General features: G+C 42.6%; 2 protein-coding genes across 2 annotated transcripts; both read right to left on the minus strand.

The window, feature by feature from the left end:
- Positions 1-3,349: 3,349 nt before the first annotated feature.
- Positions 3,350-4,421, minus strand: iapp (islet amyloid polypeptide; the record flags this gene model as incomplete). The annotated part of the gene is made up of 3 exons (XM_084573102.1): positions 3,350-3,726; positions 3,825-3,965; positions 4,342-4,421. The coding sequence occupies 3 exons, from the start codon at positions 4,419-4,421 to the stop codon at positions 3,552-3,554; spliced, it is 396 nt and encodes a 131-aa protein (XP_084429228.1). The 3' UTR covers positions 3,350-3,551.
- A 4,457-nt stretch (positions 4,422-8,878) lies between these two features.
- slco1e1 (solute carrier organic anion transporter family, member 1E1) lies at positions 8,879-19,542 on the minus strand. Its single transcript, XM_084573115.1, has 14 exons — positions 19,403-19,542; positions 18,064-18,205; positions 17,818-17,950; positions 17,610-17,737; positions 15,682-15,828; positions 15,421-15,519; positions 14,415-14,648; positions 13,968-14,132; positions 13,668-13,863; positions 13,415-13,580; positions 12,651-12,835; positions 12,055-12,119; positions 11,212-11,329; positions 8,879-11,114 (listed from the first exon to the last, which is right to left on the minus strand). Exons 1-14 carry the CDS (start codon positions 19,499-19,501, stop codon positions 10,622-10,624), a joined length of 2,370 nt encoding a protein of 789 aa, XP_084429241.1. The 5' UTR covers positions 19,502-19,542; the 3' UTR covers positions 8,879-10,621.
- Between the last annotated feature and the right edge of the window lie 1,241 nt (positions 19,543-20,783).

Below are 20,783 nucleotides of genomic sequence, written 5' to 3' on the forward strand. Positions count from 1 at the left end.
TAAAGTGCAACTGTAAGCTGAGGCATGCAAAGATGAGGAAGTCATTTTAGTTCTGGTTGTGCTATTCAAGCATGGAAACAGTGTCCACAACAATGGTTGTGTTTCCATGGACGTTAATCTTTCACTAATAATCAGAATAATAAAAAGGCCTCATGTGACCTCTTGAATCTGAACAGAAAGGCCTGCTCCAGATAGGAAAATATCAGTCCCCGATACTCATATATTATTATTTAGCAGTTTCAAAAAGTTGAAATCTCTAATCAGAATGATTTCAATCGATGTAAATGTGGTCAATATTAAAAAATAAAAAATAAAAAATAATCTATATTGTTAATAAGTTTTCTATGGGTCCATGTACCATGAGTAACACTGACATTTAAGAAATTCACTTTCAGCACCAGAAAATCTAAATAATTTTAGTTTATCTATTTGTCTAAAATGCTTCCTGTGTTACTGTGAAAGGCGTCTAAATGAATTTAGTTGAAGAGCAGGTTAAAAACCTCCTGAATTATTTTATTTTGTGGCAGAACAACCTTCTTGTTTTTGTCTGAATCACAGCTGCACCTTAAACGTCAGAGATTAATGTGGTCGCCGGGTCACGAATCAGATCACCAAATTCCATCAGCGCATTCATCAGCCACCGTCGCTCCAGTGATAAACAACTCCCCACCTGACGGCAGCTCAAGTGCGGCGCCATTTGTGGTTTTACATGAAGCAATCGGCCGATCTTGACACCGTCCCCGCTCCCCCGTCAGAGCGTTTGGCGGATAATGGCCGCATTTGCTTTTGGATTCGTCAGCAAAAGCTGGCACTTGTTCTATTTTTGAAAAAGCTTTTATGCAGGTGCTAGCCGTGCATGGGAGTACTGATGTCAGTGTCTGAGATGATTGGGTCACTGGTAATCAAACACGGGTTAATGCTGTGCGTCATGCTTCCCCTCTTGATTTTCATTATGTCACCCTGGACGACCCCTGTAGGAAGACAACACATGACTATATGGAATACAGTGTTGTGATCACAGTGCTGCCACTAAAGGGAACATATGTAAACTGTTATTATGATGTTTTATCGATTTAATGAATCTTTTTTTTTTTAAACCAAACCTAGAAGGGATTTCGGTAATATTTCATCTGCATTACATTTTTAAAAGTAAAACATTGCTTTTATCAGTTCATAAAACTGATCATTTGATTATTATAGGACATCAAAGCGGAGATTATGGGTATTTATATATAATAACACTGTAGAAATGGTGCAAATACATGATTTTATGCAGCAATCAGGAATCAGCAGTTGGCACTGTGAAAAGTAAAGAGGAAGAGTGATTTTTTAAAATAATTTTACAGTCCTGTGCAGTGCACAGGCAGCAGCAGCACAAACACTTTAAACAAACCAGTTTAAATTAATAATGCTTTGCTGAAGAGTTCTAGTTGTCGGCTTCGCAAACAATGAACCCCCGAAACGCTGAGCCTTTGTCTGTTGACACATTTGGCAGCGACAGAGAGTGCGCTGGCAGAGAAGAGCCCAGTAATGAGGGCTCTGCCGGTCCGCTCATTTGATAGTATGTAAAACAAGTCTCTTGTGTGACTTCATCCGGTACTTCACCCTGTGAGCTTAACTTAGCTTACAGGAGCACTTGCATTCATTTAATATCAACCCCTGTAGTGTAATGTAAACAGAACAGATGCTTGTCAGCCACAGCACACACTGCAAGAGCGGAGCAGTGGCACTCAGCCTGCGTGGTTCATGTATTGTAACCTACATTGTGTTTAGTAGTGGCATGTTGTTTCTTTGTATTGGTTTGGGCCATGTGGAGATAGGAATCCTAAAGAGCAGTTTTGAAGCTCATTGTGGTGGCTCTGGTCGTCGCCATCTTGGCAGCACCTTAATCCTCCTAACTCTGGGCCAATTCAAAAATGAGTGTGAGCGCAGTCGAGGTGGGCGGGTGATGCAGCCACAGTTAGCAACCTGAGTTGACCACCACCTGTCGCTCAAAGCAGCCCCGCCCTTAATGATGCTAAGTCCTTCCATCTTCCTTTCTCGCTGACATCAGAAAAACCTCAACAGCACCATATAATGGACTGAAAAGACGACTTGTTTTATTATTCCAGTACCAAAAACTTCACTTCATATTTGGAGTGTATGTCAAAAAATACCTATACTTGATAGGTGTTTGAGTGTCAATAAGTACTACCTCATGAAATAATGGCGTAGCTGCTTTTTCTGTCACCCCTAACATAAATCTCTGCACTGCCTGACACCACGTAACTCAGGGCTAGTTCAAAAATAGGCGAAGTGGTGGAGTGTGAGGATAGTAGCCAAGGTGGACGAGGGACACCTAGGCAGACAGCTAGCACCCTAATCATGCATGACTTAAAGTCTTGATGTAATTGAAACTGTTCTCATGACTCAAGGAATTACCTATAGAGACAAAAAAACAAACAAACTGCATACTATGCTGTAGACATATGCGTTTCTGCTATAAAGTTGAGCATTTCAACATGTAGCTGGAGCCAGCCTCTAGTGGTTATTTGAGGAAGTGCAGTTTTTCGGCAATCCCGGGTTGGTTTAATTTTTCTGCCCCGGAAGGTGCCACTTGGTCTGGGTTCAGGCTTCTAAAATACAAATATTTCATTTATTGTCTCATTGAAACTATATTCAAAACACTTCTGTCAGCCCTCATTCAGGAGACAGGAAGCGAATACCATTTTTTTTTTTTATGCTTAACTTCTGGCTCCCGCTACGCTGTCCTTTGATTGTGATCAGCACAAGACTGTCTGCGCGTCTTTAAAGTCTCCATGTTGCCAGGCAAAGGTTCAGCCCTGCAGTAGTGTTTAGGTGACATCAAAATACCTACGACTAGGCGATAAGGAATTCCTCTTTGGTTACCAATGGCAACTCCCTCAACATGGCATAAGAACATACCTCCATTGTTAGAGGCTTGACCTGCAGAGACACTCTATGTAGCTGAGTCTCCAACACAATGAGTTTATTTAAAAGCTGAATGTGTGTGCAGGACAGGGGCCAATTACTAATAGCTGATTACTAAAGTATTATACTTGCATTCGTTTTAACGGACGTCTCCTGAAGAAACAAGTTTGGTGTAACCCATATGACATAGCCGTTGCGTGCAGCTGGCATGATATGCAATAATGTGGCTTAAAACGCATGAAGATTTAAAAATAAATATATTTTTTTTACAATTTTATTATCAAAACAACAGATAACATTTAGTTTATATACTTATTATGGCTTTACATTTGTTTTCACCTTTTTTTTATTGTGTTATTAATGACTTTTATATCGTTTTATTATTTTTTTTTTCCATTCCCATCATGCCATTGTGGAACAGCATCAACAGAGCCACGACACAAACAGAAAGCATACACGTGACTTTTAAATTAAAGGCACCGTTAAAGTTTGTAAAACGAATGAGAGAAAAGGATGATCTTCGGCGTCTTCGCTATCAGTGTCACTGTCGTAATCATTGTTACATAAGATGGTTGGTTGTCAGAGCACCGAGGCTGCTGGTGCAGGTTCCTCAGGCGGTACTAGAGAGGCAGGAATCTGGGAGGCTGCAGTAGGTCCCTCTTTCCGTAGGTGGAGGATCCCACGTCGGTCGGTGCGTAGACGGTGCCGATGGTGTTACTGGAGCGGACCAGGAAGTCTGCTAGCCTCTGGGTGACGCAGGTGGCTGTGTTGCACTTTCTCTTCTGTATGTGGTGGCTGGATCGACGAAAGACAAGCACAGACAGACAATGCTTTTTTATTTTTTTAGCGTAATGAGGAGATAACACACCGCCGACTTGTGCAAACGTCCTCACCTGTTCGTCGCCGTGAGCCCCCTCGGCGGCCGCGCACCCATGAGGCCGAGGAACGGGTTGGAGATCAGCTCGGGGAGTAACCAGCCTTCACTGTCAGGGAGAGCACTCTCCTGCTCGCTGGATGAGCTGGGACTGAAGTACCTGAATCACAGAGGGGAAAAGGGGCCAAACCGATTCACACTGATGATCCCCTCCTTCAAAACAATCCAAAGAGCAAGAAGAGAAAGTGGCCACTTAGCAACCCATCCCTGAAGATGCACCGTGAAGCACTTTCCCACAATTGGCTTCCACCTCCAGAGTTATAAATCCGCGCCCGGCTGCCCCTCACACACAGACTGACAGCTCTTCTTATTCTGCACTTTCCATGATATTCAGCTGCTCGTCTGCTACAATGATCTTAAACTATTAGACTGTATTCCAAGATGTATTAATGCTGGCATCTGATCTGATACACTCCACATTTGAGCTAAGTGAAAACTCAATTTCTTGCTTCTTGTTAAGGTTTTGCAGCTCTTACCTGTAGCTTGGGGCCGCGGCGACGCAGCGCAGCAACACAAGTAGCATGAGGAGAAGCACCGGCACCCTCAGGTGATACATAGTGTAGGGCGATTCCCTGGATAAACACAGTGATTACACAGAAGGAAAGGAAAGTCTGAATGTGCAGATGCACCATTGTGAGGAAAATAAATAAATGTGGCATCAAATGTGCATAATAAATGATTCACCAACGTCTGATATAAAGCTGCGCTCTATATTTTGTTCGCTGTATCCTGTCTCTATTGCATCTGCAGCTTACAAACTATTCTTTTAAATGTCCTGATCAGTGGCTTAAACGGTTCAACTGAGACCGCAGTTTACAGTTATTTTTATTGTCAGTTAATCAACAATCAATCAAAAATTTATATTGAAGCTTTTAGTCTAGTAAAATCCTTTTCCACTTCCACATAATAGTCCTAATGATTTAAAGAATTTAGAATTTAGATTATGTACATTTAAAGACGACCACATCCTCAAATCTAAAGAAAGAAAATCCCAGAGTTCTTCTGTCACGCATAGTTGCTTGCGATCCGATCAGTCTGGCTGCCTTTGGAAACCTCTGGATGCTGCTTTTAAAATGCACAGCAGTTCTTTTTATTTGTGTAGCACGCCTGTGTCTTTAAAGACCTAAAGGAAAACCTAAAAGGGGCTGGAGATTTGGCAAAACCTGCAATAATCATGCAAATTATCAACACAGTCCATTTCTTGGATCACACCGTTTGCATACAGTATATAAAAGAGGAAAGATTACTCACTTTCTGTTGTGTTAGCCAGATCCCAGCGTCTCACTGGAGCAGTCCAAGGTTTGTCAGGCTGTCACACAAGCCGACTCCAACAGTTATAGGCTCTCTGCTCAAACCACTTGTGACATCAGCTCTCTCCAAATATAGGCTTGGGTTTTCATTTAGAAAGGGGTGGGGGGATAAAGTGGGTCTTCATACGTTACATCACACTCAGCTCCAAGTTAACGTACACACCTCAGCGTTCACACATTTCTTCCACAAACATTAACAGTGCACGCATGCAAACACGTCACCACCCTCATCATCACCTCCGTCACCGCTGTCATCAGCTGCCAAGGCGGGACTGACCCGCCACAAACCCACGCCGGGGAGAAGAGCGCGCTCAAAGTGGAGAGCTGTCTTCATGTTTACCTTGAGACGCGTGACGAAGTTTTAGGTGACCAAACTCTGGTCACCTTAGTGCCTCCCTTTGGCCTTCAGCCACCATGAATAATGGATGTGAAGATGAACGATCATTAAAAATGAATGGCGCCTCATTAGCTTGACGGGACATGTCACAAACACCAAAGTGCTAATTAATGAAGTGATGGTAAAATGTTAAAGTAACAACTTAAAGGCACGTGACCTGGGAATATGATGAGCTGACAAGTGGATTACATCTTTACAACTTTCCCTGAAAGCCTACTTCCAAATATCAAGTTGTTTTTATATATTAACAAAATATCAATGTGTACATTCTAATATCCATACTGCTATACTATTTAGTATACCAGAGAAGGAATAATTATTTTTTTTAATACACAGTATGTCAGATACAGTATGCAGTATGCTACCGATGTAAATCTGGAGTCATTTTGCAGCACGCAAATCAAGTATGTGTCTCTGGTTATTGTAACCCACAATTCAGGAGGTACATGCTGCCAAAAGAGACACGACGACAGCAAAAATATTGCCATTTTGTTAAAAGCGTACCATCAAACCTTTCGTCATGTATTTCGCAATGATGCCATAGACTGCAAAGGATGTGGCCAAAAGGGTCGAAGTTCAAGGCTCTTGAAGGTCTTGCCGAATTTCTCATTTGTATACATAGACCATGAGAGCATCTTCAGTACGTACTTACAGTGGGAAGTACGTGATTCAGAACGTAGCTTTTGAGTCAGTTGTGTTGCTCTCAGGTTATTGTTCAGGTTTCCTTCCAAGTGACCAAAAAACGAATTATTGTAGTTTTAAGTATTAATGGCTGAAGCAATGCCACAACAGTGATCTCGAACCTCAATAAAAGGGCGCAACTGGGCATCGGGATTGAACACAGTGTCTTACTATGAGGCAACGGTAATAAAAAATGCACCAACACGCCGCTGGAATGGCATGCTAGTTCTGTTTTGGACTCCATCTTTAAAAAAAGCCTGGACATGCCAGTCCATGATCAAAGAACAACCTGCGACTAAAACTCACTGTGACGTCGTCTCATGGCGCTTGTGTCTGGACAAAAATGCAATTGAATGCAATGAATGAAAGACTACAGTCAACAGACAACTGGCGCTAATTACCTTCTGCACCTGTGTGAAAAGAAATAACTCAACTTCATACCAGCGGTTGGCAGTAGACTGGATTCATCAGTCAAAAAGGGAAACCGGAAGAGCAACTATTAACCGAAACAGCAAGTGGCAGCAGTTGGTAGTCAGAATCCAACAGAGAAACCAGAAGAGCTAGGATTAGCTTGGAAGCTAGGAAGATCGACCAACCTTCGTACAGAGTTGGCCTCTCCTGAATCACGCCGATCAGTTGGTCTGCAGTTTATTCTTTCCAGATGATCATGTCACTAGGCCGATGGATGCTCACTGACAACTTGGCGTGTCAGTGCCTTGAAAATGTAATTGGCAAAACAGACTCTCTGGGACTTAAACTCGCTTTCAGGTTAATCTTCACGTGGACAAAATGATCTGCAGAAACAAGGCTCTGATTGCGTCTAAAATGTATAAAATGGCATATTCTGTACAATCAGTAGTTAGCACCAAGTAGGAAAACACATTAAAAGGTGGTCATCATCAGAGAATTACACAATTAAACATACCGCATTGAATCTGAATTGATTTGATCGCTTTCACAACAACACAGTGCAAGGTTCTTAATGTCGTAGAGATCGTCCCAATGTATTGCTAGGGAGACGTCTGCGCGGCTGCAGGCTGACGGTAAGTGCTGGTGGTATTCACCGCAGCTCTGAGCTAACAGAGGTACAGCGTGGTCCTAATGGATACGTAACACCCCAGTACCCTCTGTGGACCAATGAACACCTCCCTGAGTTTCCTGTAAGCTGCACAAGACTGAAGACAGTAACCACAGACAAAGGCAGAGTGACAGGATAGTTTTCCTGTACTTTTACATGGATTATGTAGTTTGCATGTGCAATATTGGCTCTATCTGGAGTCAGTGCTATGACTTCATTTATGCCACCCTTCCCTGACAATGATTTCTGCATATTAAGACAAAAACTATTGCCCAGTTTGGCCTTTTACAGCAAATTTCCGCAACAATCCCGGGAAACATGTCATCTTGCTCCTTGAATTACTTTGGTAATTCAAGCTTGATTGATTTCCTGTTAACGCCGCGGAAAAAAAAGCCACTCGTGCCACAAACCCACTAAACATCCATTGTCTTCAGAGGTAACAGAAGACATCTTTTAGCATTCTCCGAATCAGCAGTTCATACATGTTTCAGGGATTCGGTTTGAGGCTCCGACTCATGTGTGGTCGGTTAGTATTCCTGTCGCACTGAACATGAGTGGGATCAAATGTCGCCAGGGAATGATTAGTAGCTGGTGGCAGCAGAGGTAATGGTGCTCCGGCGTCTGGTAATGACTGCTCAGGTTGAGAGCATCCACACCTGGAGTTTTGCATTTGCAGTTAACTACAGGGGCGCGTTCACTTTTGCGTGATGCATTGCCTAGGTGCAATCGGAAGAAGCCGAGGCCACGTGGTTGTATAAGCCTGTTTATTCGAGATACGGCACGTATTTGCTCGTGTGACCCGTTTGTATCATCCCTTTCTAGGCCATGATTCATCCACAGTCACAAATACAGTTAACGTCACCAACCTGTACTTTTTTTTTTTAATTAACTGCATGCAAATTAGTAACTGCTTGTTTTGTGTGAATATTATTTCGTGAATAACATTATTTCCATGATGCATATCTCTCCTACATACTGTACAACCAGGCCTTAGCTGGGTGCTTGCATTCCTCCTTTGAAAGCTTATACAGGTGGTTCACTGGTGCCTGCGGCATTTAGACGTTTGAAGGAAATCATTCATAGAGAAACGGATCAAAGTGATCAAAATGAAATGCAATGCGTACTTGTGTCTACATAAACAAATTCTTTTACCTAAATTTAAAGCTGCAATAAGATATTTTATATTGGCAATGAATCCAAAGACCTTTTGTAATGTGAAAGGGTCATTCTCAGTGACGAAGCCACTGAGAAATCTCAGCTAACCCTGTAAACTGTATCTCTTGTACAGAACTTTAATCCATATATTACTTTTTTTTTTTTTTTTTTAATTTGCAGTGTGGAATGTTTGTCACCCCATTCTGGCAGTGTTAATAATTACACAAACACAACGTTAGAGTATCGTGTCCTGACTTAGTGAAAAAAAAAAATACAGAGTACAGAGCATTCCACATTTCCAAAACAATAATCCATTGTTTAGCTAAGATAAATGTATAACGTAAGCTACATAGTCTGCTCCAAATATTTTACAAATACTAACCTTTGCATAGGACTGGCGACCTGGGATAGGCTCCAGCAGACCCACGCCACCCTTAACAGGACTAAGCGGGTATAGAAGATGAATGAATGAATGAATAACCTTTGCATAGCCTAGCCTTGAGTCTGCTAAGGCTTTCATTATCATGTTTCAGCCGATTCACAGATAAAAATATCTCTGCATGTATTTGGATAGACCAGGGCATAGTATTATGTGCCATATGCTTCCTGACAAATGTCTTAATTGCTGTTAAGTGTTGGTCCTTTATAGTTATTTAACTTTCAATATCTTTTACAACAGATGCGATAGTGGAATCTAAACAACAGTCATATTGTTGTAAACCAAATCGACTCAATGGTGCTCAGGTGAAGTGTATGACGACGTTGCTGTTACTCTTCTGTCAGTCAATTTTATTGGCTTGGCAGATCTGATCCCCAATAAAATATTGTGTGAACGAACCATCAGTAAGGCACTATCCGTGTTCTGTTCTGTCTTCTTTGTGAATCAAGCAATGCAAACAAAAATCAATGCAAAGTTGCTGTAGCCTACTGTTTCCTTAAGGGTTGCTACCTCCTTCAGCTTTGACAAACCAATTATTACTGGCTACTGGTGCGACAATCATGGTGCACAAACGTCTCCACATACATTAGAATGTGTTTGGCAAGGGCTTGAACGTAATGAACGCTCACTGATACGTAAAAGCTACGCACTCCTACTTTAGCTAACTGCTTTCACAAGCTACTGCTTTACTGTTTTGGTTGAATCTTTCAGCTCTCATGTGCATTGTTTGCACATCCATGCTTTTTAAAATCAATCAGACATGCAAAGTTTGCAACTCCGTGGTGAAAACAACCATGCATTTGGCAGCTAAAGAACCAAATATTTTCCTCGTGGATCTTGGCGCTTCACTGCACAGCCTGATGAATGTGTACACTACAACATAAGCTGTTTTCAAATTCTCCGTCTCTAGATGCTAATTCTACTCCAATGGGCAACAAATTGGATGTTGAAGCTGTATGTGCATGTATTGCACACCGAGAATGGGGTTTCATTGCTTCAGCTTTTGAAGTAATAAATATTTGCGTGTTCACTGATTATGGATTTTTAGATGTCATATCAAACATGAATTAGAACTTAACATAGAGCATTTGCAAGTCAGTTGGAACTTGTTCATCAGGTGTTCAGAAATACAACTCCTGATGAATGCTATTGCTGGTTCCGATCTGCTTAAGGTAGGAAGTTTTTGCTAGCTCACTTGTATTGTGTTGACAGTGATATACATTTTAAAATTGTGATTTTGTCGACTGTGTACAGATCAGCTCTGCGAAATGAATGTGGCAATGATATCATTCATTTATTGGCACAAAAAAAAACATTGATTGTGTCCAGGAAATTTACTCTACAATGTTGGTGGAGGTCTGCAGAGTTGTAGTGTAATCATATGAGTACATGACTAAAATCATTTGAATTGTTGATCAGTGTGTCCACATTTGCACCAGTTACTGTACTATGTTCCCAGATCTTTGGAAACAGGACTACAAGTAGAGTTGTTCCTCCTCAGGACTTAGTGTAAAATAATAGTTTTCTCTCATAATGAAGTGAAGGAAAATATTATTAGCATAGACCATGCTTTAGTCCAAATGCAAAAGCATTTGCTCTTGACGAGTAGACGTGACTTCTGGCCAGACTTAGTAATCAGACAGGTTCCAGTTGGCCCAGTTCGATTCTGCATTTGAGACCACTTTAGTGGACGTCATCAGCTTCTTTGCTGACTTTCTTTCTCTAACGTCTTCTTGTCATTTGTGCAAGAGTCCATCTCCTCTTTTTCTACTTGAGCAGTTGTTTCCGTACAGGCCATCTCTATGTTCGCCCCATCAGAAGAAAGACTATTGACTTCAACTGTGATTTCTGTCAGGGATTTAGGTTCCTCTGCGTCTTTTGCGGAGATGAGTCCGTCATCTTGAGAGAGCTGCTCTACTCTGTGAATCTCCCCTCCTTCTTTCAAATCTGTCGCAGTCCTCACCCAGACTGGGGTGTGAGTCAGCTTGGGAGCTTTGGGACTAACACTAGTGCCCTCAGTTGGTTTCGCTGGTGTCTGAAGTTGAATTTCCTTCAAGGCTTGTGGTTTCTGCATCTGCTGCTTTTCCTGACCTGGCTTCCGAAACTGTCGCCTGAGGAGGACGATGACGGCGATGATGAAGAAATAGGAAGTACCACTGAGACAAGTGATCAGACCCAAGAAAATGATCCTGGAAATAAAGAAAGTGACATTAAGCCAGTCAGTAGTTTTGAGGAAATTCATGGAAGCAGTCACAGCCTGAGCACAACTGCATTCATTTGCCATACCTGTACATATCAGCGTCGTAAATGCGACAGGCCCCTCTGCCCCCGCACTTCTTGATCGACCACTTTAGACAAGTTGAATCAATAAGGGCTCCAAAATACACGGGTGCAGGAATTCCACCTAGAACCACACAGGTATGAACTGTTATAGTGTTGCAACGGAGAGACATTTCCCTTACCTGCATTATTTTTACTGTGACATATCAAATAAGATATGTAAAATCATTTTTAACAGACTATTTGGCTACTCTACATTTTTCCATGAAGAGGAAACTTAAAGAAGTTACGGTATTCATTTATCATTTGAAATTATCGCAAGTGTTCAGGACACCGTTGGTTTCCTGCATTTGTCTCCCATCCATCTGAAGGCTTTTTGACCATTCAGAGCCTCATATCATTCAAAATGACAGTTTTCCCCCATTTTTTGCTTTCCCTCATAATTTTCAGAAAACTGGTGGTCTTCCTTTCAAATGAAAGCGGACCAACAACATCCTGAAACAGACCTGGAAACGACAAGGACAATTCAGCAGGTTAAACTCTGCTTGCCCTCGACGTCTTCTCAGGACTGGATGAACCCGATATTTTCAACTTCTTCTTTCATGAAAGATGAAAAACATAGGACCACAAAATCATGCTTGGCTATTCCATTTTGTCTGTAAAATCTCACAGCGAAAGGAATGACAAAAGTTTTCTGCGACAGCTAAAAGTGGGATAAATAAGGACTTGGTGTGCAAACGTCATTTGTTATGGGACTGGTCTGAAGCTGTACTGGCAACAACCAAAAGCAAAACAGTCCTAAGATGAACAGATTAAGCCTAAATGAAGCTTAAACCTAATGAAGCTTACCAAGAGTCCTAGTTACTAATGCCTGGATACCCAAAGCAAGGGATTTGAGCTCTGGTGAGATGCATCTGCAATCACAAAACAAGAAAATAATGAATGTACGTTAATTTCCTTGGTGGAAGTCATGTGACGCAAGCTGGTCCTGACGATGCACAGTATATTAATATTGTTGTAAAACATGCATAATTCAAGCTTGAAAATATTTTTTGGCTCAAATCCTGAAATGCAGCTTTAAGTTTTTCTTGACACAATCTCCAGGCTTTCTGCCTGCTTCCAGTCTTTATGCTAAGCTCTCTCAGACCTCTTGACTTTGTAATTAAGGCACAGCCATGAGAGTTGCTCCAGTCTTCTCCAATAACTCTTGGCAGGAAAGTGATTAATTGTTCAAAATGTCAATTATTCCATAGAAAGCCTTCTGCGGTGACGTCAATCTCATTACCTTGATCACTGCCCCTAGTTCTAGTAAATATATTCGCACAATACACCTCGTTTGAAAGTTCCTTTATGACTTTGTTGTGTTGTATCACAGCAGCTAGTGCTTCATTTTATTCATCCAATCCGTCACCCCTTGGAATGATTTACAGTGAGCTTGCACAGACCGTATGATGACCATGTATCCAGGCGTGGCTCCCAGAGAGTTGATAAAGGAGCTGAGGACAGATACAGCCATGTAGGATGTGAAGCTGCGGCTGCAGTCCTTGCTATGCGGGCACTGGCCCAGCCTCACCGACGCGCTGCTGCCTGCTGGATAGGACACGGACACGCAGCTGCAGTTGTGAAACACCTGAAAGAAAGAGAGAAGATTAAGCACTATACTCTTTACAAGAAAGGAGTTGTGTCCTATATAGTACACTCGGCATGTATGAATGACTTATTATATACATATTACTTATAATATACATATTTAGCATGCAGTGGATAAAAGGCTGAAAATCAACTGAAAAAGTTAAGTGACAAATATAATAATCTACAGTCAATGCAATAATTTGAATGATCTGAATGAGGTGTAAAGTTTATAAAAAATGGGAGAGAGAGCTGACCACTTCTAACACAGAGGTTGCTAATGTAAGTTTTCATCACTGAATGATCTCCTTCAGTCAGATTCTCAGTCATTTCTCCCAGCACATTCTTTCCATCCGTCTGCTGAGAAGTGTTTCTTTGGAATGAGGGTTGCGGACAGCATGGTACTGTTGATAAACACGTGCAATCAGTTCGTGTGGGAGCAGTTTTTAAAGGGGAATACATAATAAATTATATGGAGTACAAGTGTTTGCAAAGACACCCTTGATCCAAATCTCCAAAAACCAGCTCCCAGGTTAGCGGGTTTACTTTGAATGCTGTGCTTTCACGTGTGTGGCCCTACTGTGCTCTTGCCGTGTCCACTGGAGCCGAGGCAGCCGGCCAAACATGGCGAGGTGTAAGTGATGCCGCTGTCCGAGCAGACTGGGTCCCACTCCTCTGCCGAGCACGAGCAGTCTCTGTTGCACTCGGAGAAGACCATCTCTCCGTCGTATGATACACTCTGTGTCCTGCAGGTTAATTTACATTTTGCAAAAGTAGTTAAACCGGACTATATCTTCCTTCCAAAAATTGCTGGTAACTGTTTCGGCACTCACCCGTTGTATGAGACGGTGAGCCCAGCTATGGGTAAGTTCTCACACTTAGTACCAAACTGCAGCAGCATCAGTAGGTACGCCATAAAGGATGTGGCAAAGGAGAGCTGAGCTCCCGACACCACACTGAGCTTATACCTCTTCATCAGCAGTCCTCCCAGGAAGATCCCTACAGCCACTGCCGGCAGGTTTAGAACACCTACAAGAAAAACAAGAGTGGGTCTGGGAAATGGGAGACCGATCTTACATGAAGGCATAATGTTTCTAGACACCCCGATCGAGAAGTATATCGCAAAGTTTTACCTATGAGAAAGTTAGCTCTGGATGCAGACTGTCCAAACTGCTGCTCCATGTATTTGGCTTTGAAGGTTAATAGGCCGATGAAGGAGTTGAACTTTAGGATACTCCCACAAATAAGCAGGAAGTAAGAAGGAGTTCCCAGCAGGCGCTTCAAGGACGGAAGGAACCCTGTTGAAGAACACCCAGTAAAAATTCATTAATTCATTCATTTTCTGTAACCTCTGGAGGACCGTGGGAGGGCTGGAGCCTATCCCAGCTGTCACTGGGCGAGAGGCGGAGTACACCCTGGACAGGTCGCCAGTCCATCGCAGGGCTAACACAGAGAGACAGACAACCACACTCACACCTACAGCTAAATTAGAATCACCAATTAACCTAATGAGCATGTCTTTGGTCCAGTGAAGTCCATACACTTGCGCATATACACAAGAAGTCTCTTCTCTAGTGTACCTTTTGCAATTTCAGTCAGCTTAAGGTTATGGTTGTTACTGAATGCGTCCTCTGTCCCTTCCAGTGTCTCACTGGCAGGACCTGGCTTGACCGCTTCACCCTCCTGCTTGGGCAGAGAACGGGGCAGGAACCAGAAGGGAATGCTGGAGACGATCAGGAGGGCTGAGGACACCATGAAACCCAACCACCAGGCACCCACCCAGCGGGCATCTTTTGGAGTGATGGTCACACTTTCTGCAAGGAGGAAAAGGCCAAGTGAGTGCAAGTAAGTGCCCAAAACTTTTCTTTGGTTTTCTTTAACTGGTTCTTTATGTGAAGTGACCATAAGAGACAAGTGCACTGCCTGTTTTTATAGTAGCTAGTCAGATATTTGCTCTTTGAGTCAATTTGACAACTACAGCGTCAGCCCAGGCCCTATGCAGACCCGAATGCTATAGCCTGAAATGTAACTACGAGTCATGGCGACGCAGACCACAAGAGCAGTGATAGGACCACTTGGTAGTAGCGTATTTCCGCTTTACTATTACGTCAGCTTCTCCAGCTCTGCAAGTTTTGAAGATACAAACATTAGTATGCGAAATTTTGGCAAAAAAGACACAGCACCGGCTAGCGTTTTTACAGATCAAGCTAGAAGTGTAAACAGCTTGCACTGGCATAGGCCATTAGATTACGCCGTCAATGTCCAGCAGAACCCTACATGTGCCTTAAATCTAAATAAAGGCTAGACCAAAGCTCCAGCCAGGCTACCACTTGTCTGTCAGAAATGTAAGGTTCTATCCAAAAAGCATGCTCTGGTTTAAGTTAAGAGTAGCCAAATAGTCTGTTAACTGTTAATCCACCAACCCAACGTCTTCACCCTGCACATATGCCATCTATATCGATAACTGCATTTGATTTACTTAAAAATGAGCTTCAATTCTGTGAAATAATGGTGCTTAGGCTTTTAAGGTGAGTCCTCACCATGATTCATGATACATCCTGCTCAAAACAAATGCATTACACTTACCCATATCAACATATCCAATGTCAACATATAGCCTGGCACAATAGGAGCCCAGGAGGAATCCAAACATGGGGCCCAGGAGAGTAATAGTCTGAAGACAAGCTGCCAATCAAAAAATAATCAGATAATTAACAATTTAAACAAGCTGCTCCACAGGAGAAGAGGTACATCGAGAAACAGGAAGGTTTAACCCATTAAGGGTATTTGACATCTTGATGTGTGAAAAATCTCACTCTAAACCCAGAATGAGCAATATTACCGTACCTATATAGAAGGGAGAGTTTTCAGCTTTAGCAAAGTCATCGATGTAGGAGATGCCCAGAGGCGTGAGTGGGGTTTCGCCAATGCCCCGCAAAGCGTTCCCCAGGAACACATAGATCCACATGTGGGAACTAGATTCTCTCACACATGCTGCATAACAGGACACAAACAGGATAATAATTATTATCATCATTACACTGATTTTGTACAGTGAATAAGTCATTTTTTAAGATTCTTCAGTCATCACAAAATCAAACCAAAAAAAATTAAAAAAAAATAAAAACTAGTTTAATGTTACCATGTTTAAAGTGGAAATCACTAACATCTCAGTCGAAGTCATTTTGCTGACACTTGTAGTGACTGGCAGTAACAGCGAATAGGGTTTAGTACCGGTTTTAATACTTAACAGTCACAGAATTACGGGTTCAGCAGAACAAATAACTGACTTAATAATGAAGCCATGGAACAGTCGGCCTTTTGTTGATTCAGTGTAATCTAACAGGATGTGGTTTTAAGCTAGCATACAAACACCTTGTTTGCGACTTCCGTATTGTATACATCTCAACAGAATAGCCGAACTGGACCGATACAATGCATTTTGGAGGTGTATTACAAGTTTTTTTGTGAGAGGAGGAATCAATTACGGCTCAACAATGGAGGTACTGAAGCAACATTTCGGCAACACTGAAAAACACACACATCCAGACTGGATTTATTCCCATAAATATTACAGATGTCTGCTTTCTTCTGATGTTGTGAGACCTTATGGTCACACTTGTTATTCTGCCTCTTTTCTCGTTTCTTTTTCGGCTCTTGTTGGCTCACTCTGCAGCCCATATCCAGGCCTATTGTCAGCACCGCTGAGTCTGTGTTTAGCTCCAGTGAAAGGGATGAAGGGATTTGTCTCTGCCCTGACCTACTCTAGCTCAGGGGCTCTGCACGTGTTGGGCGGTATGTATACTGCACAGGAGGTGAGTGACTTTGAAGGTCAGACAGGATCTATACACTCGAGGTATGGTTGGGGGGAAAAGTCACTAACCACAGCTAAGCCTTTGGTCTAGTATGTCCTCCCCGCAGGTTGTTGAGTTCAGCTTCATGGGGAAGAGGTTGTTGGAAGTTGCTGCACGAATCTTTTGTTCAGGCTAAACCGCTGACACTGACAGTGCACTGACCAACAGTCCGACATTGCCATCCATAGAGATGAGACTGTTCCCTTGAACCTAAAGGCCGTGACACCAAGCCAACAGTCGGCCCTTAGATAGTTTTGGGTCACCAGTGAGTGTTTGCCGGCCCAGTTGAGTGTGTTCAATCAGTGGCCTATCAGTGCGAGACAGCAGAGCAGTGCACACAAAGGCAAGTAAAAGGTTCTCAACGACACAATCATCTGGAATGAAAAACTCCTCGACCAGAGGCGTCCAAACAGTCAAGTTTAAGTTCGATGTGTGGACCATGTTCCGCTGGGGGCCTGTAGTTTGGACACGACAGCTGTAGACCAACTGATCAGCATGAATCAAGAGAAGCCAGCTCTGTACAATGATTTGTCACTTGCCACTTGTGATTTGTAGAGCTACAAATCTCTAACCCTAACCCTAACCCTAACCCTAGTTCAAGCTCTTCTGCTTTCTCTTTTAGATAATGACTACAGACTGATGTCACCTACTGTTACAGAGATTTACTTCCTCTCACACAGGTGCAGAATGTATACAGTGGACAGTAGCTAGACGGCTGTTGGTTCAGTAGTCTTTGTGGTGCTGACACAAGCTACATGCATCAACACCACAGTCGGTTTTCTTTGGTTCGTAGAGTGGTCCATTGATGACAGTTTGATATGATAGGGTATTAGCTACAGATTCACAAGGTTTAATCATTTTCATGTTGTCATAAATGTAAAGTGCACACATTTGATCCCAGCATTTAGTCCACAGTCTTACCTTTGTTATCTTCCACAGAAGGCTCTATATGGATTTCTGACACATCTAGTGTTTTCAGAGGATCCGCACAGGCAGCAATGCTCACACTTTCATTCTGAAATGCCTGAATGACTGTGTCATACTTGTAGCTGTGAAAACAAGAGAAATTATATCATACAGTTATTTTTATTTTTTTTGTTTCTATACTCTGACATTTGTAGACATTTACCGTCCCATGAAGAAGTGCGTCAGGCCGGTAAGGAAGGCCCCTACAGCCATGAGGAAACAACCCACAGCGATGAGCCTGGGCCGATGCAGCTTAGCCCCGAAATGGCTCACCACGGCCAGAAACAACAAGTTGCCTGGCTCCAAGAAGGGGAAACAGAGAGAAAGCAGCAGAAGAAAACAGTGAGATTAAACGCTGACAGTGGCACCAGATTGGTGACAGTTGTTGGTAAAAATCAAATCACGGTACCCATTTCAAAGCTGCCATCTATGAGGCCAATGTGCGTGCTGGAGAGGTCAAAACGTCGCTCGATCTGAGTGATAGAGCTCTTCATGTAGGTCCCTGTCAGAACCTTGGAGAAGTAGGCGAAGGAAAGCGCCACAATAAACAACTAGAAAACACAAAGCAAAAGGTAGATTAGCAATTGTGTCATCCAGCCAAAGTTATGCACTAGAAATCTGTATACATATATAAATAAAGAAACATGCGGATTTCAGTGTATGATTACTGTTCTAAACTCTGTATAAGAACTGTCTGACTACATGCCTTAACAAATATAATCACCTAAACTAGAGACCGATTCTGCCTCCTCCTGTGCAGCCTCCACGTGTTTTCCCTCTGTGTGTGGGCATCCTAGAGTTTTTATTACTTGAGTTAATTCCCTTCAGGAATTTTGCAATTCCCCTGCATGTTTTGTTGAGTAACAGCCTTTCCAGTGGATTAAGAACTTATTATTTCTCTCGAACATTTAAATCAGTGCACAAAATGATAAAAAGCGTGCATCCCTAACCCTAATTTGATCCTAGAAGGATAGCAAATGGAAGGCGAATCCATCGAGTGCTCAGGGTTTAATTGGCTTTGGTAGGTTTTAACTCTTATTTTAGGATTAGGAATGAGGCTGAGTTGAGTAAGTGGTCCGTATTTTTGAGATGCATGAATGTGAAAGAGAAAAAAACGACCCGATAACAAAGTAGCCTGAGAACGTGCTGTGCATACTGTACGTGCTGTAGCTCAGGACTGATACATTAGTGTCTGATAAAAGCTGACATGCTCACAAGGAGAGATTGGCGAGATTTTCGAAAAATGACACAAGATGAGGTCTTGGCTCGATTTGACATACTTTGGGGCAAAGCGTGTGTCTTAAAATTGACCAAAAACACGTGTCATCAGACATTTGAAGCATTTATCCACCCATCATCTGCACCAGTTTAGTTTCTGCAGGGTCAATTCCCCCCTCTTTGCTAGGGAGTAGCCATGTTAGGTTACCAGGCTAGCAGAGGGCTAGCCTGGACACGTGCACAGAAAACCATGCACACTTATGGGCAATTTAGAGTCAGCGATTAACCTAAACCTGCACATTCTTTGGAGAAAACCTGTAAGACAACCAGAGTTGGCCGCTGTGTCGGCTGGATAAGAGTTTGAACCCCACAACCGTGACAATGCTAACAACTCCACCACGCTGACTTTTAGCCTTTTAACTGGTGCCATCATGTGGTGCAATTTCCACTGAGTGCATCAACTGAATGAACTACAAAAAGAGAATTACAAGCAACCTGCAGAGGAGTTTTGATTACAGTGGATTTAGTACTTTGAGAGTGGATATGCCGGCGCATTTTCTGGTCTTCTGATCGGGGGCGTCGCACAGAGCCTGCTGGCTGGTCATCTTGTCCGGTGCAGCCTCTTCCATCCCGTACTCGCTTTGTCTATCTGTAATGCTAAAATAGGAATGAATCCACTTGTGTTAACTTATTCATGAGGAACAACAGGTTATCTTTCAGTGAAATGAGGAGCAAGTTGACTTAAAAGAAAGGTTCCGGAAGAACTAAAGGAGAAGACTGAGTCCACCATACAAAGTGGGAGGTAAACATGTATCTGCAGCTCACGAGTTAGCACATTGTTGCCAGCCATTAAGCTAAGCCAAGTTAACCAATTGCACCTGAACACGCTGATTTACAAATATAAAGTAGCCTGCAGGCATTAGCACTCTCATGTTGCTCCCTGCAAGAAAGTTTCTATGAGAATTTGCCACCTTTCCTTCCCTAGTTTGACTGCAATATTTATTTATATTTTATAGTAGACATCTGAAATGGCATCAAATTTGTGTTATTTTCTTGCAAGAACTGCTTTCTTAATCATTAGCCTCACACATTATAAAGCTCTGCATTCATTTCTCACTTTCCCAAGAGTTAATTACATATCAAACCTTCAAGTGTCTGCGTGAAATTGTCAGTAATCAGCAAGAAAATTAGTTTAAACGAGTCCAAGAATGTTCGTTCAATCTGAAAAAAGCCACCGCTCATTAGGAGAGATGTAAAATCAGATGGTACCTGTGCAAAAATCCACAAGCTTCCTCTCCTCCGGGTCAGTCAGTGTCAGGTGCAGCAGGCTCAGTCCATATTGGGGGGAAAAATGCCTGCTACAAAAATAATGTGGAACCCTGATAGCATGTTTTTCTCTTCCTAACTCCAGTAATCCCCCTCCGAATTAGACTCGTTAATACCCCGCTAACTGGTCTGTAACTTCTGATTCATTCTTGACCGGCGAGAAGCCCCTGGCCTTGCTGTGAGGAATTTAGAGCAAAATCACTGTAAAGCAGACAATTTTTGGAAGTTTGATAAAATACCTAATGTATCTCCAGCTCTCTTCTCCTTCTTCTGCGCCTCTTTAAACACCCATGTGCCTCTCCTCTTGCTCCCCAAGCTCCTATTCTCCCGTCTGAGGGCAGTGTTGTTACATGGAACAAGCGGACAAAAGGCCCCACACATTTTTATTCTGCACACATGCCAGCCAGGCCAGGAGGGGGACAGCAACAAGAGAGAGGCGGGGGGAGGTGTTTGGGCTCGGCGGTGGCGGTGAAGGGGGGGACAGATTAGTAACTTCAAACCAATGCCTTTGGATTTTTTTTTCTCACAAGGTAAAATGTCAGGTGCTTAGTGCTATTGAACTGGATTAAAAGTAGGTGTATACGT

The sequence above is a fragment of the Chelon labrosus genome (genome assembly GCF_963514085.1).
Source record: "Chelon labrosus genome assembly, chromosome: 23".
In the NCBI taxonomy this organism is placed as follows: domain Eukaryota; kingdom Metazoa; phylum Chordata; class Actinopteri; order Mugiliformes; family Mugilidae; genus Chelon; species Chelon labrosus.